Source organism: Myotis lucifugus, unplaced genomic scaffold (assembly GCF_000147115.1).
Source record: "Myotis lucifugus unplaced genomic scaffold, Myoluc2.0 scaffold_4, whole genome shotgun sequence".
Taxonomy (NCBI): Eukaryota; Metazoa; Chordata; class Mammalia; order Chiroptera; family Vespertilionidae; genus Myotis; species Myotis lucifugus.
The window spans coordinates 195,168-222,733 of NW_005871052.1; the positions used below are offsets into that span (position 1 = coordinate 195,168).

At 38.4% G+C, this 27,566-nt stretch overlaps 1 protein-coding gene across 3 annotated transcripts in view; it reads right to left on the reverse strand.

Moving 5' to 3' along the window:
• The window catches only part of DACH2 (dachshund family transcription factor 2), a 664,401-nt gene that overhangs the window by 91,850 nt on the left and 544,985 nt on the right, over positions 1 to 27,566 (reverse strand). For all 3 annotated transcript variants that reach the window (XM_006082802.3, XM_006082800.3, XM_006082801.3), the window contains one exon: positions 13,170 to 13,305. In XM_006082802.3, the coding sequence (XP_006082864.1) occupies positions 13,170 to 13,305 (136 nt within the window). The remainder of the gene's footprint in view (positions 1 to 13,169; positions 13,306 to 27,566) is intronic.

The following is a 27,566-nucleotide window of genomic DNA, read 5'->3' on the forward strand; positions in this document are numbered from 1 at the left end:
GGTCAGCGTGCATCTATGTGACAGTCATCCCACCATTGGGTCATTTGCATATTAGTTTTTTTATTATGTAGGATACACGGGTAGGAGGAGCCCCCCTTAGACCCATAAGAAATGCAAAAAATTTCACTGTTAACTCCATTCTTAAATTGGCCCCCATTTAGATATCAAAATTGACCCCCCCCCCCCCCCCCGTGGGGTGTGTGCTGCACCTTGGGAACCAGTGGGCTTGACACTTTTCCTCTCTGAGCTTCACTTCTGAATACATACACATATACCACAGGAATTGTAATCTCTTCTCCGCCTACTTCACTGGGTTGTCATGAGGAGGTTCTGAGCTAATAAACCTAGAAATGTTTTATCAAGTAAGTGATGTCTAAATGGGAAGGGATTGTTGTTTTTAAGCTTATGGGTACCCTCGCTGGTAGCAGGTGCTGATTAGGGGAGGAGGGCATGATGGTTTCCTGGGATTGTAGCTATGGAAGCTTTGCAGAGGGTTCCGCAGGCCTCAGAGGGGCGGGCTCTGGCCAGCAGCCCTGTAGCGGTGGTCGTCCCTGGAGGCACTGGTGGGGGGCAGGGAGTTAAGGGGGCGCTAGGGGGACAGTGAGGCTGAAGGGGAAGTAACTGTCAAACCTTCTTGCTTGGCGCCATTCTTTAAATTGTATGTGGCTGTTTCACAGCTATACCTGCTCAGGGCAGGGCTCCAATCTCCTGGAGCAGGGTCGGAGCCAGGCCAGGATGGAGCCAGGCAGGCAAGCAGGGTGGGTTTAGCCCTGCCCCCAGTGAGGTTCAGCGAGCTTCCTCTGCAGAGACAGCACTGCTGCTGTGTGTGTGTAGGGGGGTGGTCTGACCCTGGAGGGCCGCTCAGGCCTGACTCTATCCGGGTCTGGAGTTGTAGGGAGGAGAGGCATGCCTGGCCCCAGAGGAGGGGGCCCAACAATGGCGGGCCACAGGCCTAGGTGCCACAGGATGCTGAAGGATGGTTGCCAGCATGTTGTGGGCGCCCCTGGTGGGGGTGGCGGGGGAAGAGATTGGGAGTCGGAGGTGTGGGCTGCAGCTACTCCCGAGGCTGGGTCTTCTCTCCATCCTGTCAGCCTACCCATCTCTCTGGGGGTGCGGGGGCTGGGGTAGGGTGTCTGTGCAGGGGGATTGGAAGAGCTCCCTGTGGCCGCTTCTTCTTCCTTCTTTGCAGTCCAGGCTCCTGTCAGGCACTGTGCCTGCCCCCAGGGAACTTGGCTCCCACGCCCGCCCCCTGCTGCAAGCTCATCAATATGCAAATTGGTCATTATGCAGACACCTTCACTGACAAATTAGCATATTACCTCTTTATATGTATAGATATAGATATGCATAGCCCATGGACACAGGCAATAGGGTATTGAAGACCTGGGGGCTGGGTAGGGCCTGGGAGGAGGGGGGAAAAGGAGGATGGGAATGGGAGACATCTGTAATATTATCAACAATTAAATAAAAAAATGAATGAATTAAAAATTAATCAATTATTTAAAAAAGGAACAAGCATGGTAGTATGTCATCTATTTGTACATGTTGTAACTGTTATGATAAAACTGGGTGTAGTCAACAATTTAATGAAAATTTTGGAACATCAGTCATGGTTGTCCCACACAGGATCAATAAAAAAGATTTACTTTCTTAGCAATTTTCAAATGTTCAATTTAGTATTATTGACTGTAATCACCATCTAGTACATTACATCAACATGACTTATTTCTTTTATACATAGAAATTTGAAAGTCTTGATCTCCTTCACTCATTTCAGCTCACTTCCATTCCCCCTCACTTTTTGCAACCACCAATCTGCTCTCTGTATCTATGAGGTTGTTTGTTTTTGTTTATTTATTTATCTATCTACTAGAGGCCCAGTGTGCGAAATTGCATGGCCTTGCCCACCCACACGCACCCCGCCTACCCCCTGCCACCCCACCTTGACACCCTAACCTCTCCACCCAGAGCTCCAGTATGCCTGGCCCCGCCCCTGCCCCCCCCCCTCCAGCCTTCTCTGGCTGCTTCAAGCCCCGCCCTTTGTCCTGCAAGTTGTCTTGGACTGAGCCCACCTCCTCCGGCGCCTCTCTGCTTCCACCCTGTTCCAGGAGCAACATGGTGGCTCTGCCCCCTCATGGCACCAGAAGAGAGCATGGAAGCCTCGTGCCTGCTGTAGAGTTTTTAGCCCGCTTCCTGGCAGAGCATGTACTGTGCTCCTTCCCCTGGCATGTGGGTGGCGGGGCACTCTCAGTGTGAGTGGTGGGTGGTGAAGGACTGGTGAGGGGGATGCTACAGGCTCTCATCCCTGCCCTCCCCACAATGGAATGGTCCCGCCTCCTCCAGGAGCCTCCCTGCTTCTGCCCCGTCTCTGGAGCAGCACAGCTGCTCCGCCCCGCCATGCAAGCAGCCTCCTGCTGAACATTCATTAAGGCTTGAGGGCGTCACGACCATTAGCATATTAGCTCTTCATTATATAGGATTTATAGATTCCACATATAAGTGAAATCATACAGTGTTTGTCTTTCTATGTCTCACTTATTTTACTTAGCATAATGTCCTCAAAGTTAATCTATGTTATAGCAAATGGCAAAATTTTATTCTTTTGTATGGCTGAGTAGCATTCCATTAAATATATATAGCACATCTTCTTTATCCATTCATTTATCAATGAATACCTAGGTTGTTTCCATATCTTAGCTATTGTAAATAATGCTGAAATGAACCTAAGTGTGTACATATCTTTTCAAATTAGTGTTTTTGGTTTTCGTTGGGTAAATACCCAGAAGTAGAATTTCTGGATCATATGTTAGTTAGTTTTTAATTTTTCAATTACAGTTTATATTCAATATTAGAGGCCAAATGCACAAAATTTGTGCAAGAGTAGGCCTTCACAGCCATGGCAGCTGCCTGGATCCCTCCCTTGCAGCTGTGTGTGGCTGCCTAGATCCCTCCCTTGCAGCTGTGGGCGGCTGCCTTGATCCATGGCTGCAGCCCTGGCTTCGTCCAGGCAGGTTGTCTGGAAGGAAGTTCAGTCTAATTAGCATATTATGCTTTTATTATTATATATTATTTTGCATTCATTTCAGGTTTACAACAAAGTGATTAGACAATCATTTACTTTACAAAGTGTTCCCCTGATATTTCCAGTACCCACCTGGCACCATGTTATCATCTATATTGCCTATGCTGTACGTTAGGTCCCCAATGTTATTTTGTAACTACCACTCTGTATTTCTCAATCCCTTCACCATTTTCACCCAGTCCCCCAACCCCTCTCCCCTCTGGCAGAAATCTTCATACTTTTTTCCACAGTGGCTGCATCAATTTATATACCCACCAAAAATGCACAAGGGTTTCCTTTCCTCCACAGCCTCACCAACACTTACTTCTTGTCCTTTTGATAATAGTTATTCTGACTGGTGTGAGGTGATATCTCATTGTGGTTTTAATTTGCATTTCTCTTATATTTAATGATGTTGAGGATCTTTTCATATGTCTGTTGTTCACCTGTATTTCTTTGGAAAAAAAAGTCTATATAGATCAGTGATGGCGAACCTATGACACGCGTGTCAGAGATGACACGCAAACTCATTTTTGGGGTTGATTTTTCTTTGTTAAATGGCATTTAAATATATAAAATAAATATCAAAAATATAAGTCTTTGTTTTACTATGGTTGCAAATATCAAAAAATTTCTATATGTGACATGGCACCAGAATTAAGTTAGGGTTTTTCAAAATGCTGACACACCGAGCTCAAAAGGTTCGCCATCACTGAATAGACCTTCCACCTATTTTTCCATCAAATTATTTTTTGCTTTTGAGATATATGACTTCTTTTTATATTTTAGATATTAACCAGTTATCATAGTCCTATATTATGATTGTGGTAGGAATTACAAAAATCTACACATGTGATCAAAGTTCATTAAAGGGATACATATACAGACATACACACCAATGAATGTGTGTAAAACTGGTGAAATTGGAATAAGGTCTATGAATATACCAATGTAAATTTTCTTAATTTCTTATCATATAATTACATAAGATATTGCCATTGGGAGAGACTGGTTGAATGGTACATGAGATCTCTCCATATTCTTTTCTCAACTTATTGTGAATGTATACTTGATTATAAATAGAAAGTTTTATAAAAGAAAGTAATTCAAAGAAATGTTCAATTAAGATATGTTCCTTGTTTTTCTCATTTCTATTTAGAATTATTGAATGATATAAAATGCAAAAAAATGTGTATTTTACTTTCTGTTATGTTTTTTTTTTTCAATTCAGTATTATTCTGCATTAGTTTTAGATGTACAGCAAAGTTGTTAGAAAACCATGTACTTTTCATAGTGATTCCCCCAATGCTTTAAGCACTCACCTGTTCCTATATATAATTATCATGATACTATTGGTTATATTCCCTATGCTATAATTTATATCTCTGTGACTACCAAATTATACTGCTTAATCCTTTCACCTTTTTCATCCAGTTCCCTAAAACCCCTCCCCTCTGACAACGGTCAATTTGTTCTCTGTATCTATGAGTCTGTTTCTCTTTTGTTTGTTTATTTTGTTCCTTAGATTCCACATATAAGTGAAATCACCATTATGTATTTTAACTTCATCATAAAGTACATTTACAATGATGTATATATTTTAATTGCGCCAGTGCATCAGTCTATCTTATTCAAAAAATAATATTCAAAAGATATATTTCTCATTTTAATGATGGTCAATAATCATTTCCAAGCACCTGAATAGTGTCACTAGGTCTTAAAGATTCAGTGTAGCACTAAGTTTTCTCAGGAACAGATAAAGAGAGGTATCTTATAAAATACAGAATGACTATTATAGTGCCAATATGTATCCCAAAACCTCCTCTAAAGTAAAATTAGCCTATCTGCATATGAATAAATATAATACTTTTATTCAAGATGAGATATGCTTTAAATTCTTATTGAAAGATGTTAAAACTGGTAAGCTTTTCATCTGTAGTTTGTGTATTGATTTTAAATGTAATGGTTCAGAGGACTCAAGTTTTGGGCTAGATGATAAATTTATTACTCCACTGTTTCCATAGTATTTAAGAATTGATCATCAGTGCTTCTTGCACATACATAGTTTTCAATAAATGTATTCAATACAAAATGTAAAATATTAAAAGCCCCTATTCTTGCTAGTTGTTTGAGAGACCAAAGACTGTCAAAAGAAGAGGGTCTTGCTTTGTGTCTGCTTTTACATGGGTAAACTAAGGAGGATTATCCCAACTATTCTAACTCTAAGAATACCAGAGCTGTTGATAACCATGTAACATAATGTTGTAACATGCAAATTGACTTGGTCAATTTGTTTGACAAAGTCTGTGGAAAGTAAAATCAAAGGCTTCACTTAACTGACCAGATGGTGTAGTCAAAATAAAGAACTTGAGTCAAACTAGAGTTTTGAGTCAAAATTCAATAGCTATTTTGGTAAGTCATTTTTGACACAGTCTATATGGATATTACTGCCAGGAAAGGCCAGATAATAAAAACTCAAATAGTACGCATATAAAAATTTAACACAAAATGAAAATTATCATTTGAGATATGTATCACACTGTCACCCAATTTTATAAGGTGCAGTAAGAGACAGACTACATGATATTTCTTCATTTTCTAAAAATTTCCACATAATAGCAAAGCTGGCACTTTATAATTTCCAAAGCTATAAATCATTTCTGGAATCATGATGATATTACTCAAAACAGATGTGAAAACATATGTTTGCCATAGTTGTATAAACTGCTTACTTGTCATACTTAATAAATGTTGAGACTTCTACTTTAACTACATTCCATTTTAATAACAAAATTTGAGGAAAATATAGTTTGTCTTAACATCATAACTCTAAGTGGCAGTACTAGATATAGACCACCTCAATTAAAAGAAAGCTTTCCATTATAATCTGGATCCACTTTAGTATGCCACTCCTGTCTATTAATGTCTTCATCAGAATGTGTGATAAACCTCTTTGAATTGAGTAAAACTATGCCATTCTGTAGCCAGAGATTCAAAAGTGCCAGTAGATACCACTGTGTAATTTATGGAAATCAGTGACCTGTGCATCTATCTGTACAAGTGTTCCAGCTGATTCTCATTAGACACAGAGATATGTACTTGAGCACTGAAGCACTCAAGCCAGTCTTAAATGCCATTTTGAATTAAGGGGTTTGCAGTTCCAATGCAATCAGGTACAGGTTGATATGTTTCGAGAAAAGCTGTTTTACTACCAAGCTGTTCTTTAAATAGTCATGACGTGGTTGGTGGGAAAGAGGTCTCAGGAATGAACTAATATTGGGTTATGAATGCAGGTTCATCTTTAACTAGAAGTTCATTACCAGTGTAAAAGTTTTGGGTAGTTTAATATGCTGAACTTGACTTCTTCCTTTTGTACTATTCTGAAAGCAATCATTTACATCTCAGAGCCCCAGAGGATATAGCCATTCAGTGCTTGGATGAGAAATACTACTAGTAAACATGTGGCAAGGAAACCAACCAGGGATCAATGAAATTAAAATCATACATCATTCCAAATTCTAACCAAAATACTCATCTAGGTTTTAGGAAGTTCAATCTAGAGAAGAAAGAAAAATGTATCCATTAACTCTTAGTTCATGAAGTCTTTTTTTCTATATATTAAGAGCATCTTTAGTAGAGAGAGAAAAAATGCACCCTATTGTGAAGTACCAACAAATCATCTGATGATTGGATAGATTACATGTTAGTTTATGTTCTTTGGCTTACAGTTACTGTCTAACTCATGGTGACAGTCACAACGCATAACTTATAAAATATGCTTATAACCATTTGAGGTTGGTTGATATATTTCCCAAAATATTTTGAAATATGCTGATATATTTTACCTTTTTCTTACCTTTGCAGCCTTTTAAGCAAGGTTTTACTCAGCTTTCATATGACGTTGTTACTATCCCTACGTTTTTAAACAGATATCCTAAGAAAAAACTGCCTACTGTGCAGATGTGATTAATGCACTTCAGTTTCTCAAAAGCTAGAATGGTGCCATATCTACCAACATTCCAGATAAATACTTTATTGGAGTACCTTGCTTAGCTTTCATTTGAAATGTCCAAATTAGCATACATACTTTTGTTAATTTATTATTTATTTATTTTTATATATCTTTATTGTTGAGAGTATTACAGATCTCTTCCCCTTCTTTGTTATTTATTTATTTTTATTTGTATACATATATACATATATATATATATGCATATATTTATTATTGAGAGTATTATAGATGGTCTCCCTCCCCCCACACTTACTCTCCTCCAACTAGATCCCAACCCACTGCAGGGCTTCATCACTCTATTGTCTGTGTCTATGTGTAATGCATGTATGCATATAAGTTCTTTGGTTAATCTCTTCCCACCCATCCTCCCCCCTTCCCTCTGAGATTTGTCAGTCAGTTCCATATGTCCATGCCTCTGGTACTATTTAATTCATCAATTTATTTTGCTCATCAGATTCCTTGATCATTTATTTTTAGATTCAGTTGTTGATAGATACATATTTATTATTATTTTATTGTTCATATATTTATCTTTTGTCTTTCTTCTTCTTCTTAAAGACCTTTCCACGTTTCATGTAATACTGGTTTGCTGGTGATGAACTCCTTTAGCTTTTTCTTGTCTGTGAAGCTCTTTATCTGACCTTCAATTATAAATGATAGCTTTGCAGGGTAGAGTAATCTTGATCCTTACTTTTCATCACTTTGACTATTTCTTGCCACTCCCTTCTGGCCTGCAAAGTTTCTGTTGAGAGATCAGCTGACAGTCATATGGGCACTCCCTTGAAGGTAACTAACTGCTTTTCTCTTGCAGCTTTTAAGATGTTTTCTTTGTATTTAAACTTTTCATTATGATGTGCCTTGGTGTGGGCTACTTTGGGTTCATCTTTTTGGGACTCTCTGCACTTCCTGGACTTGTAAGTCTATTTCTTTCACCAGGTAGGGGAAGTTTTGTGTCATTATTTCTTCAAATAGGTTTTCAATTTCATAGTCCCTCTCTTCTCCTTCCAGCACCACCATGATGTGAATGCTGGTATGCATGAAGTTGTCCCAGAGCTCCTTGTGCTATCTTCATATTTTTGGATTATTATCTTTTCTTTTCTTTTTCTCTTCTGATTAGGTGTTTTGTTTGTTTGTTTGTTTGTTTGTTTTTCTTTCTGTTTTTGCTTCCTCATATTCCAAATTGTTGATTTGATTCTTGGCATCCTCTACTCTACTGTTGATTCCCTGTAAATTATTCTTCATTTTAGTTAGTGTATCCTTGCTCCTTTTTCATGTCTTTGATGTTCTCACTAATTCCCTTGAAAGTATCACTAAATTCCTTGATATTTTCACTGTTTCTTGAAGTTATCATTAAGTTCCTTGAGCATCTATATAACTATTGTTTTGAACTCTGTATCTAGTAGTATGCTTGCTTCCATTTAATTTAGTTCTATTTTTGAATATTTCTTCTGTTTTATCTTTTTTGACATGTTTCTTTGTCTCCACATTTTGGGTGCTTCCCTGTGTTTGTTTCTACGTATTAGGTAGAGCTGCTTTGTCTCCTGGAATTGGTAGAGTCCTTATGTAATGGGTGTCCTATAAGTCCCAGTGGCTCAACCTCCCCAGTCATCTGAGCTGGGCACTCTAGGTGCATGCCTGTGTGGGCTGTGTGCACTGTCCTGTTGTAGTTGAGCCTTGATTTCTGTGGGTGTCACTAAGAGAAATTGACCCCCAGGCCAATTGGCTGTGAAGACCTGCTGCGTCTACAGTGGAAGATCTGCTGTGAAGGACACACCTGTATGGAGCAGGACTTGTTTCAGTGGAGCTTTGGTGCTCTATGTGTCTGTCCCATGAGTGTATTGTTCATGCACATGGTAGAGGTGGAAGCTGGTATCATCTGAAGCTGTCCACCAGGTGCAGTGGCTCTGGGGCCTCTTCAGAGGTGTAAAGTCAGCCACCACCGTTGCCCTGTCTGGGGCCAGCCAGCATGAGCTCCAGAGCATCTGCAGATGGCTGCAATTATTTTGGGTTTAGATATGTTCAGGAGAAGCTAAGCTGTGAACCTTGGCCAGCTGCTGCTAGTGTCAGGTCTGTGGCAACTTACCAAGAGGTATGGGGCACATTGAGTCCAGCTGCTGATTGTTTGAGAGATTTTAGGAAAGCCTAAATCCTGAGTCAGAATAGACCATTTGTGTGGAAAAGACACTGCAAACAACTTGGGTATGGCTGCAAATTGGGTGGGGAAGATTCTCATGGAATCACCAGGTTGGGACAAATAGTGTGGGCCAGGGAGATGGAATCTCAGATATAGTACCTGCCAGTCAGTTCTATGAGGGAAATTCCCAGCACTTTAACGGGGAGAAAGCTGCCCCTGAGTTCTTGTGCTGATGCCACACAATTTAGTTCATCCACGTATGTCCCTGGACTCTTTCAAGCTGCTGCCACAGTGCTGGAGCTCGGAGGAAATGAGTCCAAGTAAGTCCATGTGCAAGTCCTTTAAGAGAAACTGACTGGTACTCCTGCAGCCTCTGTGTCACTCAGCCACAATCCCTGCTGGCTTTTACAGCCCAGAGGTATGGGGATGCCTCTTCCTGGCTCTGAAATTCTGGGATAGGGGTCTGGTGTGGAGCTGGGGCCCCTTGTTCCTCATGGGAAGCCTCTTCAGCAAGATATCTCTTCTGATTAAAAACACACATATGTGGGTGTCAACCACCTGTTCCATGCCTCCGCTCCCCCTGCCCAGTCTGTATGTGTTTTCTTCTTTAACTCTCTAGTTGTAACACTTCCATTCAATCAGATTTGTGGTGTTTCTGAATGATAGTTGTTCTGTATTTTAGTTGTAATTTTGATATAATTTGAGAATTGATTGGAATATCTCTTTCATGACAGCAACTCAGTTTTTCAAACATAAGCCTCAAATGGTGAGTCATTTAAAAATGTACAAAGTGCATGTAAAATTGTAAAAAAAAGGTCAGATGTCTCTAATCAGGCATAATAAAAGGGCTTCAGGATTATGTTCCCAACCACAGGCACAGACATATTTCAGGCTGATTATGTAATTTATAACATCCAATAAACAAGCTTCAGGTAAGCACAATTTTTACTATAAAAATAACTTATCTAAAGTCAATATGAATCTATTCTGACTTGAGGAAATGTGTATGCAATATACAGTACTGGGATGTTAATTGAGTTAGTATTTGACCTTTATATGTACATCAAATAAGCAAAAATCATTTTACCTTTATTATCTCTTTGGAATTTTTTGATGGTTGGTCCATTTTCCTGATCAACAATAACTTCCTCTCTATTATGCGACATCATAACTGTAAATAGAGATATAACTGAGTGATTTTTTTTCAAATCACTCAAAAGAAAGGAAAAAAGCATTATATAAATGGCTATTTTATTTCAATAACAACTAACATTAATTTTATGTACTTCTTTTAAAACAATAAAAATTTGTGTTGATCTGATAATATAATTTACAAATCAATTAGCTGCTTAATTATGTGATTTTTAAAAATAAAATTAATATATTAGATATATAACTGCCAACATAAATCCTTTTGTAAAAATATATTTTTATTGATTTCAGAGAGGAAAGAAGAGGGAGTGTGAGAGGTAGAAACATTAATGATGAGAGAGAATCATTGATTGGCTGCCTCCTGCATGCCCCCTACTGGGGATCAAGCCCATAACCTGGGCATGTGCCCTTAACCAGAATTGAACCCAGGACCCTTCAATCCACAGGCCGACTCTGTATCCACTGAGCCAAGCCAGCTAGGGCCAACATAAATAATTTTAAATATTTCTTTTTTAAATGTGTATGCAAATTAGCTATTTACCTCTGTAATTAATATTTCCCAAAATGCTTCTGAATAGAATTTACCACTTAAGTACATGAATTAATATAAGTATGCATTATGTCACTCTATAGAGTCTTGCACATATATGCAGTAAAATTAATAGATAAAATACAGCTTTCTGTTAATTATTATGTGTTTCTGCACAAAATTTTGTATTTAAAGAGGGAAATCATGCCAATTTTCATAGGTTATCATTTAATTTTCTTTAATTATATTTTGTTAAAACATTACATAGTTCTATAAATAATATATGGTCACTTTAAATAAAAATCCTCAAACCTTTTTCATTTATAGACAACCTCACTATTCTGCTTGGATGATTTGGAATGTGATTGAAAGACTACTGCCAGAGAAATTAGAAATGTTTTATGTTGTCAGAATTTTTTTAGAATATTATATTCCTTTGGAAATACTTGATTTTACTTCTAAGTGTAAGATATAATTCTTTTATGATATATCCATCACAGAGTACATTTCCCTATGTGCTCTGCTTTTAGCCAGAACTCCATAAATAATTATCTCCACACACACACAAATAAAAAATAAATAAATAAATAAATAAATAAATAAATAAATAAATATCTCCCTTTCCTCTCTTCTCAGTTACTCATTAAAACAAAGAGTATCTCCATAGAAGAAAATATGTCTTTTTTTATTTTTATTCATCTGTGGTTATCCATCTGAATTTGATTGTCTTACACAGACTCCCTCCTACCAGTTGCACACAATGTCATAACTAACGGTCTGGTTCCACAAAATAGTAAAGCTAGGAGATCGCTGTCAACTTCCAGGAATTAAACTTACTCCCTTAGGGACATTAGCCCCAAGTTCTAGCTTAGTGGTTCTTAACCCTGGCTGCACATTAAAATCTTCTAAGGTGATACTGAAAAGCAAAACAAAACACTGCGTCCAGGCTCCATTCCAGCCCAGGTAAGTCAAACTCTTAGCATGTGGCCTGGGTCTTCAGATTTGTAAGTGCTCCAAGGGTGGTGATAACGAGGATCTAGATTTGAGACCCACTGGCCCACTGCAAAGCTAAAAAAGCTATAAACAACATGGAATGTTGACAGGCTACGCAAGACTTGGATAAATTCCCACAAGAGAGAAATCATATTCATTCTTCCCCAGCACAAATTCAGCACCTAACATCTTCCCTAATCCCTCAGTTCCTCTCCTCCCCACCTCACCCCATCCCTGGGGGGAAAAGCATTATTTTGGAAAGGCTTGAAGAAATCATTATTGGGAAATCTAAAAATTTAGAATTTAAATAAAGAATGCCCCTATAGTAAAACTAAAAGAAGCTCAGAATTCATTTTTCTCTGAAGGAAATAGATACTCAGGAAATTGGATTCTGTAGGTACAGAAGATTAACAAAGATTTTACCTAGCTCATAATTATATACTAAATGAGAATTTGTCACAATTGAATGAATGCACTTAGTAATGTCTGTATACCCCAGTAAGATCAGACAGAAGGAGATGATAAACAAGGTAAAGGCACACATTAAAAAAAATAGTGTTTATTCCTCACTTTTCCCTATCACTTTAAAATTCTGTTTTTCCACATATTATTTCATTTGAACTCACAAAAACCCACTCTATTAGGCAGGACAGTAATTATTTTCATATTAGATAAAGAAAGTGGTGGTGGTTAAGTGACATACTCAAGATTTCCTACCTATTTAGTGCCAGAACTATGGATAGATTGAAGTCTTTAATATGTCACATCACCAACAGTAACAGTATTCTGAAATTGTATCTATGGTGTAAGACGTCTAAGACAATTAAAAAATTGTAGGGAAAAGCATATCAAATATTTGTGATCCAAGATTTGAAATTGTAGCAAACTATATATTGACTCTTTAATCATTGAAACAATAAACTGCCTAAAGGACATTTTAACTTCAATTTTAAAGGATGTTGTGAATATAAGAAGTTTATTGTATCACACTAGCTGTTAAATACCAACATACTGAACTAACAAATACTCTATAAAATTACCATCATATTATTTCCATGAGATCCAGTGATATAATAAATGAAAGCCCTACCAGAAAACAAACTTTCAATATTTTAAGTTTCATTTTGTTATTCATATTGCTTCAGCAATAAAAAAAATACCACTTCAAAAAGCCATTTATACTAAGGCAGCATCAGCTCCTCCAGCTTCCTTTCCCCCTCTGTATTACCTAATGAAGGATTTCTTGAAAGAATATATTTAAAATCCTTTCTTCAGGTGAAATACTCACCCATTCTGTCTGAATGGTGATCCATCTGAGAGGGAGAGCTGGATATACTGCTGCTGGGGTGAGAGGAGGTCTGGCTCCCAGGGCGATGATTCTCTTCCAGAGAGGGAGCAGGAGAAGGACTCTCTGGGATCCTTTCCTGACACAAAAGAAAGCACAAAAGGAAATTCCATCTGTGTACCAAGGTTTTCATATTTGTTGAATCTATAACATTTGAAATTTTGATCTCTCACTTATCCTGAAAGCATGCTCATCCACATTACCTGGTCTTAAACACATATCTTTAAATAAAAGCTTATATATTTTCTTATAAAATTAATGGAATATAATGAAAGTTCAATAAGAGAAGAAAGTAAAAGGACTCTGTGCTATGTCAGATATATAGTAGAGGCTCAATAAAAGTTTGCTTCCATTTGCTTTCCTAGAAAATTCAAAAAGATTATAAATCCAGGGGCGTGGTGAATGTTTATTGTTATTGTAAGCACTTTCATTGACATAAAGTTCATGCCAACGTCTGGAGAGTGATCCTACTGTCTAAGTAAGAAGGCGATATCTCAAAAGTAAACAATTGAGAACTCTGGGATGAAACTTGCAAATATGGCAATTAGTACATGTTTAGCCTTTCTGCACAAACAATATGGACTTAATATACCTGCAATATATCAGACCTTAAGAATTTATGTCAAATTCTGAAAACAAAATGGTTTGGTTGTCATAGGATACAATAATGGGTTTTCCACAGTAACATTAAGAATTATCAATATCCATTCCTTAGTATTGTTGAGAGTTTTTAGTTTGAAATAATAAATTTGACCAAAAATGAAATATTTATTTTACATACTTGTACAGTAATTGCTATGGCTTTCAACATTTCTGTAATTATGAATATTGCTATAAAACTCTTAAGTTGTTCACTATATTTATGCACCATAAATTGATGAATAAATTGAGCAACTATTTAATTAATTTGATCAATAAAATAACCCAATTGTGGTTTTTATGCATACATGTAATCAATGTGACTGGGAGATAGATATGCTGGGATGGAGAATCTTTTTTCTATAAAATATTTAATCCATTCATAATAAATTTCTTAAATGTTGTGTCTATTTATAATTACAACATCAGTATTCTAAACATCATATTACAAGTTAATTTGTTAAATATGTGCTTGCATATTTTCACATTGATTTTGCATGAGTTGCCCAAAATTTATATAAATCCCGTAAAGAAAAACTGTTTGAGTGATATCAAGGAATTGTAGCATGTGAGATTCCCTTGAACTCTCCCCCTGAAATTTCAAACTATTTGAACAGCTAAAACTCAACAAAGGATTCCCTGCTCAACATACAGACACACTGAGAAAGCCACATATTGAAACATCAAAAGGTGGGCAACTAAGATGAAACAGGTGAGACAAGAAGGGATGAGCGCTTAGAATAGCAATGGATGCAGCCCTGCAGTGAGGAGTTCAAAGCAATGCTCATCCCAGAGAAGGGGAGGAAGTCAGTTGTGGCTCATTCTTCCTTCAGCTGGGAGAAGCAGAGAGACTGGGTGGGAACTCCTGTGGGAGTGAGCAGTGCAAGTTGCAACTGAGCCAAGAGACCTGGGCAAGGACAGAGCAAAGGGGTTCTGCCACAGCTTTTGGGTGGTTGACACTCCAGACAAAGAAAGAAAGCAATAGAGCTTTTTATACCAAGTGGCTGAGCAAGTTATCTGTAAACCCGAGAACTGTTTCTACAGAATCACTATTTTTCCTCAGCAAAGTGTACACTCTGTGACTTATTCCAAGTTGGGGCACACTGGGCAGAGGTCCAAGGTCACCATTACCAAGAAGGCAAAACAAAGAAGGCAGCCAAATACCCCCAGACAATACCACACCCAAGTATGGCAGCCACACTGACAGCAGCCATGGGCATTAGCTATGGGTTTTCACAGAGCTAAAAAATTTGTGATTCAGCATCACCTACTGAAATATAATAGAAAGAACTCTTCATAGTTGACATAATTGATATCTAATTGTCACTCATACATAGATGCCTAGACAGAGAAGGAACCCATCAAACACCATGAATAACCATGGTAGTAAGGAAGCTCAGAAAGAAAATAAAAAATCTCCAGTAAGCAAGTTTGAACATATGGAAATATGTGATATAAATGACAGAGAATTCAAGATTGCATTTCTTAAAATACTTAATGAGATGTGAGAAAATACAGAGGCAATTTAATGCACTCAGAAAATAAATTAACAAACAAAACAAGTACTTTACCAAATAGATTGACATTTTTAAAAAGAACCAAACAGAAACCCTGGATATGAAGAATTCATAAAAGAGGTCAGAAATAAACTTGCAAGCATAAGAAATAGAGCCAACCAGATGCATGAAAGAATTACTGATATCGAAGATAGAATTCTAGAAATGACATAGAGGGAAGATGAGAGAGATGTGAGCAATCAATCAATCAGTCAATAAATATAACTCTATCAAACTAAACCGCAAAAAGTGATAAAAAAATTATGGACATACCAGAAGAAGAAGAGAGGAAGAAAGGAAAGGAAACCTATTAGCCCAAAAAGTTAATGAGGACTTCCAGATCATATGGAAAAAAACTAGATCCTTGAATTCAAGAAGCAAACAGAACACCTGGTTACTACAATCCAAAGAGGCCATCTACAAGGCACATTGTATTAAAAGTGTCAAAAGTTAATGACAAAGAAAAAATTATCAAGGCATCCAGGGAAAAGAAGGAAGTGACCTATAAAAGAAAGCCCATCAGGTTATCATTGGACTTCTCAGCAGAAACTCTATACGCCAGAATAGGGTAGGACCAAATATGCAAACTAGCCAAGAATAATGTATCCAGCAATGTTATCTTTTAAATATGAAGGAGAAATAAAATATTTTCCAGACATACAGAAGCTGAGGGAATTTATCACCAGAAGACCTCCATTGCAGGAAATACTCAAGGGGGTGATTCTACCTGAAACAAAAAAACAAAAGGTCACCACACTACTAGTAAGTTCACCAACAAACTTACAGCATAAACAGGGATAATTTGTGACAACAAAAACATAAAAAGGGAGGAGTAAAGGGTCTGGATTTGCAAGGAGGATGGAGATCAGATGCATTCAAAAGAAAAAGAGAAACCTACTGAGTAGGTCCTACTCTATATATGAAACTTTCTTTTTTATAAACCTAAAGATAAACACAAAAAAAACACTGAGACACATCGTTCAAAAAAAGACGAAACAGAGGAAAGAAGTATGGGATATCACCAAATAAAAACATCATATAGAAACACAAAGGAAAAGAACCAATGGAGGCACAGAGCTACCAGAAAATAATAGATAAAATGGCAAAAGGAAATCCTCATACATCAATAATTACCCTCAATGTAAATGGCCTGAATTCACCAATAGAGAGTTCAAGAGTAGGAGATTGGATCAAAAAACCTAATCCAACCATATGATGCCTATAAGAGACACATTTAAGCTGCAAAGACAAGGGTAGATTCAAAGTGAAAAGGTAGAAAATGATTCTCTAAGCAAATAACATCCACAGAAAGCCAGATGTAGCCACACTTATGTCTGACAAAAAGATCTTAAGATAACAAAAGTAGCAAGAAACAAAGATGGACATTCTATAATGATAAAGGGGACACTACATCAAGAAGACATAACACCACTTAATATATATGTACCAAATCACTGAGCACCAAAAATATAAAGCAACAACTAACAGAACTAAAGTGAGAAACTGACAAAAATAATCATATTAGGGGACCTAAATACTCCATTAACAGCTGTAGATAGATCATCCAAAAAGAAAATCAATAAAAAATATCATCTTAAATGACACATTAGACCAAATGGACATAATTGATATTAACAGAGCCTTTCATTCCAGAGAATCAGACTATACATTCTTTTCCAGTGCATATGGAACATTCTTAAGGATAGACCATATGTTGGGTCACAAAACCAGCCTCAACAAATTTAAGAACATTAAAATCATACCAGGCATATTGTCTGACCACAATGCTTTGAAATTGGAAATCAACTGCAAAAAGGAAGTTTAAAAAAAAAACACCCACACAGATATGTGGAGATTAAACAGCATACTACTGTATGATGGGTCAAAAAAAAAAAAAAGAAAAAGTGAGATCAGCAGCTATATAGAGACAAATAAGAATGACAATATGACATATCAAAACTTCTGGGATGCAGGGAAAGCAATAATAAGAGGAATATTTATCTCATTACAAGCCTATCTCAAGAAACAAGAGAAATCCCAACTAAACAGCCAAACAGTATATTTTAAAGAACTAGAAAAAGAATAGAGGAACCAAGATGGCAGCAAAAGTAAATGCCGATACTTGTATCCTACTACAACCACATCAAAATTACAACTAAAATACACACCAACCATCATTCAGAAACCACCTGAAATGTGACTGAATGGAAGTCCTACAACCAGAGAATTAAAGAAAAAAACACATTGAAACTGGTAGAAGGGTGGAGGCACAGAACAGGCTGTTCTGACACCCAGGTGTGGTGTGTTTTTATTTATTTATTTATTTACTTACTTTTTCTTTCTTTTTCTTTTTATGTGTGGCGTGTTTTTAATCGGGGAGGATATCATGGCTGAAGAGGTCTCCCATGAGGAGCAAGTGATTCCAGCCCACACCAGGCCCCCAGCCCAGGGTTCCAGTGCCAGGAAGAGAAGTCCCTGTAACTCTGGGCTGTAAAAACCAGTGGGCATTGTGCCTGAGTTGTTACTGGTGAGAGGAGGAGATGAGGAGCCCTTGGTTTTTGTCTTCAAAGGGAAAGATTTCAATCAAGAGACAAAATATAGAAAACCAAGCAAGAATTTATTGACCTCAGCAAAAATATATTTAGGAAAGTGAAACAAGGAAGGGCATAGAAGAAGCAACAGGAGAATCTAGGCTGGGCTGCATAAGCTCTGGGCAATTAGAGGATGGGGGGGTGGGCTTTGCTCCCCTGGTTGCAAGTCTCATGGGATCCATTAGAGGTTAGGGGTTACGTGGGGTAGGAGGAGAGGGGGAAGGGAATGGCATGAATATACTTTCTGAAGAGAGAGCATGCTGGGACCTTCATTTTGAGGAGTTTTAAAGGTTAGGCGTTTAGGAGAGGTCTTAGGAGCAGATCAATAGAATATTTATCAGTTTTCTGCTGATGTACCAAAATGAGATTTATTCTCTTTTTAAAAAAATATATTTTATTGATTTTTTTACAGAGAGGAAGGGAGAGGGATAGAGAACTAGAAACATCAATGAGAAACATCGATCAGCTGCCTCCTGCACACCCCCCCACTGGGGATGTGTCCACAACCAAGGTACATGCCCTTGACTGGAATCGAACCTGGGACCTTTCAGTCCGCAGGCCAACGCTCTATCCACTGAGCCAAACAGGTCAGGGCAAGATTTATTCTCTTAATATGTCTGTGCTTGGGTGTGGTTGGCAAATGGCCCTTAATTGGATTTCTGTTACCTGCCTCCCTGAGTAGGGTGATTTAAGCTATATACCCTCTGGTTGGGAAGGAGAAATGCAAATCATTTACTCTAAAGTGTCCTTAGTTTAGGGAAGATAGGATATACTAGGTAGTTGCAAACTGGTGCTACACCACCTGTCTTAGTTTCCCTATTCCTCTTGTTGTGGAATTTTCTTAGATTCTAATATTCCATAACATTCCCCACTCTGAGACTCTCACCGCTAAAATATTTTAGCAGTGATGAGGGAAGGTGGTCTGTCTTCAGTAATTGCTTTGTGCTGAAAATTGTCATAGTCCCTGTCCACATTAGGGTATGAAAGTCTCTCTTCCTGTCTGATCTAAGGGCAACAACAAAATGGGATTTGAGACTGAAATAGAGAGGCCCTTGGTTGATTCTTCTAAAGTAGGGATGGACTGAAATTCCTGAAGTATCATCATTTCTACATGGAGTCTCACTTCAGCAAATCTACAGATTCAATGAAAACCCTATTAAAATACCAACAGCGTATTTCAAATGTCTAGAACAAATGCCCCAAAAAAGTATATGGAATAATAAAATAAATAAAATAAAAATTAAAAAACTCAAATAGCTGCAGCAATCATAAGAAAGAAGAACAAAGTTGGAGATGTCATAATACCAGATATCAGGATGTACTATAAAGCCACTGTAATCAAAACAGTCTGATACTGGCACAAAAACAGGCATATAAATCAATGGAACAGAACAGAGACTCCAGAAATCAACCCAAGCCATTAAGCTCAATTAACATTTGACAAAGAAGGCAAGCGCATACAATGGAGTCAAGACAGTCTCTTCAATAAATGGTGTTGGTAAAACTGGACAAATACATGCAAAAACAAACAAACAAACAAACAAAAAAAACTAGACCACCAACTTATACCATACACAAGAATAAACTGAAAATGAATAAAAAACTTAAATGTAAGTTGTGAAACCATAAAAATCATAGAATAAACCATAGGCAGCAAAATCTCAGACATCTCTGGTAGCAGTATGTTTACGGATATATCTCCTAGGGCAAAGGTAACTAAGGAAAATATAAATAAATGGGACTGCATCAAAATAAAAAAATCTTCTGCATAGCAAAAGAAAATATCAACAAAATGAAAAGGAAGCCCACAGTATGGGAGAACATATTTGCCAACGATACATCTGATAAAGGGTTAATATCCAAAATATATAAGGAACTCATATAATGTAACCAAAGGAAGACAAACAATCCAATTAAAACATGGGCAAAGGACCTAAATAGACACTTTTCCAAAACAGACATACAGATGTACAAGAGACATATGAAAAAAATGCTCAAAGCCACTAATCACCAGAGAGATACGAATTAAAATGACAACGAGGTAACACCTTACACCTGTCAGAATGGCTACCATCAACAAATCAACAAATGACAAGTTCTGGCAAGTATGTGGAGAAAAAGGGAACCCTAGTACACTGCTGGTGAGAATGCAGATTGGTGTAGCCAATATGGGAAACAGTATGGAGTTTCCTAAATAAATTAAATATAGAACTGCCATTTGACCCAGTGATCCCACTTCTAGGAATATATCCTAAGAAACATCAATCAGAAAGAATGTATGCATCCCTATGTTCATAGCAGCATATTTTACAATAGCTAAGGTCTGGAAACAGTCCAAGTGCCATCAGTAGATGAGTGGATAAAAAAGTTGTGATACATTTACACCTGGAATTCTATGCAGCCGTAAAAATGAAGGATCTCTTACCCTTTGAGGTAGCATGGAGGTACCTGGAAAGTATTGGGCTAAGTATAATAAGCCAGTCAGAGAAAGACAAACATCACATAACCTCACTAATATATGGAATCTAATGAATAAACTGATGAACAAAATTGATCCAGAGACATATTAGTATGGAGCAGACTGAGGAATCTCAGAGAGAAGGCTGGGGAGGGTGGGTGGGAAGAGATCAACTAAAAAACTTGTATGCATATATGCATAACCCATGGACACAGACAATAGTATGGTGAAGGCCCGGGGTAGGGGGTGGGAGCAGGTTAGAAGGAGTGAATGGATATAAGGGGGGGCATATGTAACATTTTCAACAATAAAGATCTAATTTAAAAAAAAATAAGGAATATGCCTACAAAGACAGAATGAAAAACAAAGGTTAATGATCACAGCAAAATATAAGCCAGTTTGTATGTCTGTAAGAATGTCAGAAAAGAGGGCTTAAGGTTTCTTTTGATAGAATCAAAACGAGCAATGACTATTTGATAGCATCAGATGCTCAGGTAAATTCTGTATGGTTGAAATTGTATCAGAAGGTCTTAATAATTCTAAGTCAAAGGGTAGGGGGGAAATTAAACTTGGGTTGCGGGTGAACTTCCCGCCAAAATATAAGATGGCGCGTTAAAATGCCTATATCTTTTGAAGTATGGGTTCGATTGAAATGAAATATTTGGTAATACGCAGTTACAATCGGCCCGAGTTTACACGTTTCCCGCACTCCACCGCAAATCTATATGAACCGAGTTTTAAGACGGCTCCCGCGGAGTACGCGCAATTCACGCGAGCCGACTTAACTCGTTTCCCGCAACCCAAGTGTTAAGCATTAGCTTGGAGGGTGAAGACAACTAGAAAAATTGAGTAATTAGTTATTTATAGGTAAATATAAAAATTTAGAGACAACCTACTACTCTAGAGTCCAATATCCACATTTGGGCATTGTGTTCTCCATTGAAACAGAATTTTTCTCCCTAATATCACCTTCATTTTTATCAAAGAGACTGCATTAGATCTAGTTTTAATTTGACCTGATTATTTGTATAAACACAATAAAAATAGCAACTAATTACATAGGCTTTTAAAAATCTGCTTTGCTGGAATTTCATTCACAAGAAATCTTCAGACTGTACTTTAGTCAGCCCCTTGGGGGCACAGAAGCCAAGCCACACATTTCCCATCCAGTTTTGCCTGCAATGTCTATAGATTTGGGTGGATTTCTCAAGTTCTTGGGGTCCCCCAAAATGTCTAAGGTTCTTTCTTTGCCATCATCTCCAAGGAAAGCAAACTTCCTTCCTTACCTGGAAAAACTACCATGAACCAAGTGAATAAGCAAGGTACCAGGCCATTTTTCCCAAAGGGTATTTACTGGCTTTAAAGTCAATCTCAATTCCTTGTCTTTCTGGTGACATCCAGAGTTCTGGTATCTCTCTCTCTCTCTCTCTCTCTCTCTCTCTCTCTCTCCCTCTCTCTCTTCTTTTTTTCTTTATTGATTAAGGTATTACATACGTGTCCTTACCCCCCATTGCCCCCCCCTCATGCCCTCACCCCCCTAGTGTCTGTGTCGGTCTGATCAATGTATGTCTCTCTTGATCATTACATTCTAGTCAAAGATTTGGTTAATAAAACTGTGAGGGTTAACTTGAAACACAGGCAGATAGGGCAGGGGTCCAGTGGAAAACAAAGGCAGGTGCAACATAGGCAGGGGCAGACATGGCAGTTTGAGCCAGCTTTATCACAAGAACCAATCAAGCAGAAATTATAAAATGTTTCTGGACTCAAAGAGGGAGGCATGGGAAACCAAGGGAGGGCCTGCAACAATAAGGTGTACTGACACATAGAAACAGAAAGGTCAGCACAGGAACAGAGAAAGAACACATAGAAACAGGGAAAGTTCAGGTTCGTTGCTGGGGAAGATTAATTGAAGGAATCAATCAGGTGATGACATGGATAGATATAGAAGCAGGCTTATAGTAAATATATACCCCTGGAATACAAGGCTGTATGGGGCAGCTAATTATTGGGCCACCCTCCCCATGTGGGGAGTCTGAATCTGCTTGTAATAAATTTTCCACACTTTTGCTCAAATCTTCTGGTCAGCGGAGCTCATTCTTTTTGTTGCAAGACACGACCCCAGGGGAAAATATTAGCTAACTGTTTCAGTTATCAAAACCACAATTGGAACCTGGTTTTATGTGTCCTATTATAAAGAGAACAGATTATTATTGGATTTATGCAAACAAATATATTGACATGAAAATATTTACTTACTGAGAGTTGTCAAGTTCTGGAGGTATTAGGTAGAGAGAAAAACATAAAATGTCTCAATATTGCTTATGAGGGTATAGTTTATCAAAATGCTTATAGGGAAAACAAAACAAGCTTAACTAAAAAGTAAGAAACCAGCATTCCTTAGATTGGCATTAATGAACACATTTCATAAACTCAATTGGCAAACGCACTCACTTTCAACACTACGGTGTCGGGTGAATTTCCCGCCAAAATATAAGATGGCGCGTTAAAATGCCTATATCTTTTGAAGTATGGGTTCGATTGAAATGAAATATTTGGTAATACGCAGTTACAATCGGCCCGAGTTTACACGTTTCCCGCACTCCACCGCAAATCTATATGAACCGAGTTTAAGACGGCTCCCGCGGAGTACGCGCAATTCACGCGAGCCGACTTAACTCGTTTCCCGCAACCCAAGTGTTAAGAAACCATCTCCAAAAAGCACAAGACATTCATCAGCTCCAAATCCATTTTACAGATTTTCTGTAATAAAAAGCCAAAAGCAGGCAAACTTAAGACTTGTCTAGCACTCAATCTTTCAGTATTTCATGTTATTTAAAAATATCTAGATACTCAATAACTTCAATTAAAATCCACTTATTTAGAAAGGAATAGTTGAAATAAGTTAAAGTGGTTTGTTTAGGTGGCTAAGGTTTTTTTATATTTTGACTAGAAGCCCAATGCAGGAAATTCTTGCAAGGAGGCGGGGAGGGGGTCATCCCTCAGCCCGGCCTGTGCCCTCTCACAGTCTGGGAGCCCTCGCTCCTTACAGCCTGCCTGCTCTCTGCTCCTTACTGCTTGGCTGGCTGCTCCTTAGCACTGCCATGGAGGTGAGAGAGGCTCCCACCACTGCTGCTGTGCTCACCAGCCATGAGCCCGGCTTCTGGCTGAGTGGTGCTCCCCGCCTATGGGAGCGCACTGACCACCAGGAGGCAGCTCCTGCATTGAGCGTCTGCCCCCTGGTGGTCAGTGCACATCATAGTGACCCGTCATTCCGCTGGTTGTTCTGCCATTTGGTCGAGTTGCATATTAGGCTTTTATTATATAGGATAATATTTACCTTCCAGAGCTTTGTATTAAAAAAAAATGACCCAGACAGTTTATGGTGAAGTTCAGGTATTTTCAGTTCAAAGGTCCTGGGACTTTGGTTTTATAAATCGTATTATCTATAGGCCTCTTGAGATGGATAAGGGAGGTTTTGGGGAGGTAAAAGGATTTGGTGGGCTTTGAAAATTGTTTCTGGAGCCACACCTCTGGCCCTGTGAAGACTTCATTTGTAAAACAAAGACGGTGGTTTTTAATATATCAAGAATTGGATTGCCACCCAAGTGTTGGCAATGGACTGACAAATTTAACTACCCATTTTTAGAATATTTCTTTCCATTTGGGTATATTTTTTCTAGTTACAGACATCACATAGCTTAGGGTAGCCTCCAAGCCATAAAGGCTTAGATACATGGAACCTCTGTCCATTTCCCTTGGGAAGAGCAAAAAATGTCCTAGCTGCAAGATAGTATTGTCCCATAACATTTCCTACTTGGAAGGGATCAGGCTCTGATTTAAAGTCAGACATTGATTAAGTATTTTTTGCCATTTGTATAGAAGCTTTACTTTGAAAGAAGAGGCAACTTAAGTTGGGTGTGGTTAGGAACAGATAAAGTAACCCCAGTATTTTAAAGGCCTTTGTGGCTTCCTTTTTTATTATAATTTTAACTTCTCCAAAACTGTTATGGAAAAAGGGAAATAACCTTGGAGCAAATCTATGCTTGCTTCTGATTTCTTTTCCCTTTCTAAGTCCCATTTCGGTTTTCTACAATTCTTTTTAAGGTGATCTGGTTTTATACAACAGAAACAGACTCTTCTACAGTTTCCTCGCAGACCCTATTTAGCAGTTCTGTTTCCTTGCTCTCAGAAACCACTAGGTATATTAATTGGAATAGGTTATAATAGTTAGGATGCATGTTCTAACAATTAAATTTCTTTGGGAACCCACCAGAGTCCCTGAGAAAATTGGGTACAGTTGCTGGTTCCTCTTTGGCTGGAACAAGCTTTTTCCAAAGGGAATTGTTAGAATTCCTATTCTCATTTTCCCTTAAATCAGTAGGGAGTAGTAGTAAAGATACAAGGGTAAGGAAGAAGGGAGTGGAAGGGCAAGTCCAGACAAGGAATCTCAGAGCAAAGGATATAGTAGAGGAGCTATAGAAGGGAGAGGAATTGGTTATAGGCACTTATAGTTTCAAAAGAGTTCAGTATCTAACAAAGTGTGGACCAAGTTGATTACTACTCCTTCCCTGTTATTTCATAAGCCACAGATATATGTGGAAAGCATTGATATAGGTATGGGGTTATCAGAGTACTCCCAAGCTGAGCCTTAATTTGTTTTAATTTTACAAGTGAAAAGCGTTTATGGACAAGCTGTGGGCTGCATCAAGGGACATATCCTGGCAGGGAAAGGTACAGGCTGTTTTGGCCTTTCCAGTTCCTTTGACTGGAAGTTGTTTGTTTGTTTGTTTTCTAGGTATGGAAGCAGGGTCGGATAGAGAGAGAGTTTAGGCAATGGAATGGGGGTGTAGCTAGGGGAATTCTGTGGGCCATTAGCACAGGGTTGTGAGATAGGGTCTTTGTTTAGCTGAAATACAGCCAAATGTGGATAAAAGGGGGCCACATGCTAACCTAAGTCAGGGAAGGACTGGGTGGTGGCCTTGCAAACTCAGAGACCTAACGTAACCACAAGGGATGATCTGAAATTAAAAATGTTTAATTAAAAAGCAGTTTATAGTGGATAGTCATGTCTAGGCTGGTATCTTTCCTGACAAAGATCAACTTTGATCTTAACTGAGCCTATTGTATTTTTGCATTTAGATAACATTCCTTTGGAATGTCAGAATAACTTGTTACTTTCCTTTTTCTGGACCCCCCAGGGCACAACCAATGCATCCGGGCACCAGGGCAGAGACCGCAAATTCCCTCATTATTATTGTTATCCTGTTAATTGTTGACTATTAGCTATCCTGTGTCCACCTATGTAAGAGAAGCAGGAGTCTATCATTTTACTTTTTATCTAATCCCAGAGGTTTCCCTGCTTTGCTTTCTCCCACCTCCCTAATCTATCACCAATGGAGTTCATGTAACCCACTTACATCTCCTCCTTTGATGGTAATTTATAAACATAGGTGAAAAACCACCATTCTCTGGAGCATTATCTCAATACACTGAGATTTTGCTTCTTAGCAATTGTCATCAGTTTGGCTCAAATAAACTCACAAAAATTCTTTACATGTTTGAATGTTTCTTATGTTAATATAGAGTAGTCAATTTATATTTCTGGAGGAGATCCTTTTGTTCTCATAATAGAAAAAAATGTGTGGATATAAGGAAATTCTGACCATTTTCCCTGCCACTTGCAGAAAATATCTAATTGAAGCATGGTGTTATGATTAATGCTATTGTTTTGAGTCCATGACTACCTATCCCCGAGTTTATATTATGGCCGGACTGAATTACAGTAGAAAGTCTTTTCTTTTTTTTTAAGATCTGGGTTGTTGAATTGTGACCAGTTAGCCAAAATACAGATCAGAGTACTCCTATCCTGCATAAAAGGTCGAATGTCCATTTGGAAGTTAGCAATTTGAGAGCCCAGCATCTTGGGGTCAATTCCAGAGCCTGGAGTCCCAACACTAAATGGCTATAGTCTGATCTCTCAGCCATTAAGAGGGGATGAGACATGAAGGGTACCATGTGATCTCACCATAATCTTAGGTTAGGAATTAGAGAGCCTAGCATCCTGGGTTCAATTCTGGAGCCTGGCATCCCAGCCCTTGAGGGCTAGAGTCTCATGTCTCAGGATTCTAGCAGGGATGAGACCATGTAATCTCACCATATTCTCAGAGGATGGAAGGTCAAACTTTACCAAGAGATAGGCATCTCTGCAGACCTTGTTGGAGTGGGATATATCTAGGAGTCCGGAAGCAGTCAAGTCTGCTCAACCAGGGCAAAGGAGCAGAAAAGAAAAATAGAGCTAGTGTATCCATAGGAGAAAACAGAGTAAAGGGGTTTTATAGATAGAGGAGGGTTTTGCTAAAAGGATAAAAAAAGGTAATAACCTATAAATGGAATGACTAATAGTGAGGTACGTTTAGAGTGCCATTTACCTCCTAGTTGAATTGTACATTGGACTTCTGCATAATATCTTATGGTTTGTGTGTCTCCCATTCCTTTGATGATGTCTATGCCATTTCTTCTGAACCCTCTAGGATCCACTCTGATCGGGTGGGCCCCTATTCTGAGAATTCCAGATTGTGGGAATGCTGTGCCTGCCATAACCCATTATACTGTAGAAATTCTACCAGAGTACTTCCAGTGAAGTGCTGTAGAGTCTTGACCTAGTAAACCTGAGAGATTTTGTAGGTGATAGACAAAAAGATTTACCCAATAGGTCTGGCTGGAAGAGGACAGATTTCCTATATGCAGTAGTAGCTAAGAGGCAAGCTAGAGTTTAGGTCAAGCAGTCTGGCTGGGCAGGTGAGATGGTGTGTTAAATCATAACAATGCATGGATGACAGGATTATACCCTGAGAATGTGAGCATGGGGGAGTCATGACTGCAAGTGAATTCTTAGGAATCAATGTGCCAGTTCAGCACCAGGCACTCAGGGTTAATTTAATTTTCTATTCACAGGCAGTCATCTCCCATAAACCAGAATTACTGCCTTGTCCTCTTGATCCTGGACAAGAAGGAAAAGTAAAGCAGCCCTTTCTCTGGCCTTGTGGCCAGAGACTTACGGTTTGTACAATCGAAGGGTGCGTCAAATGATGTACTG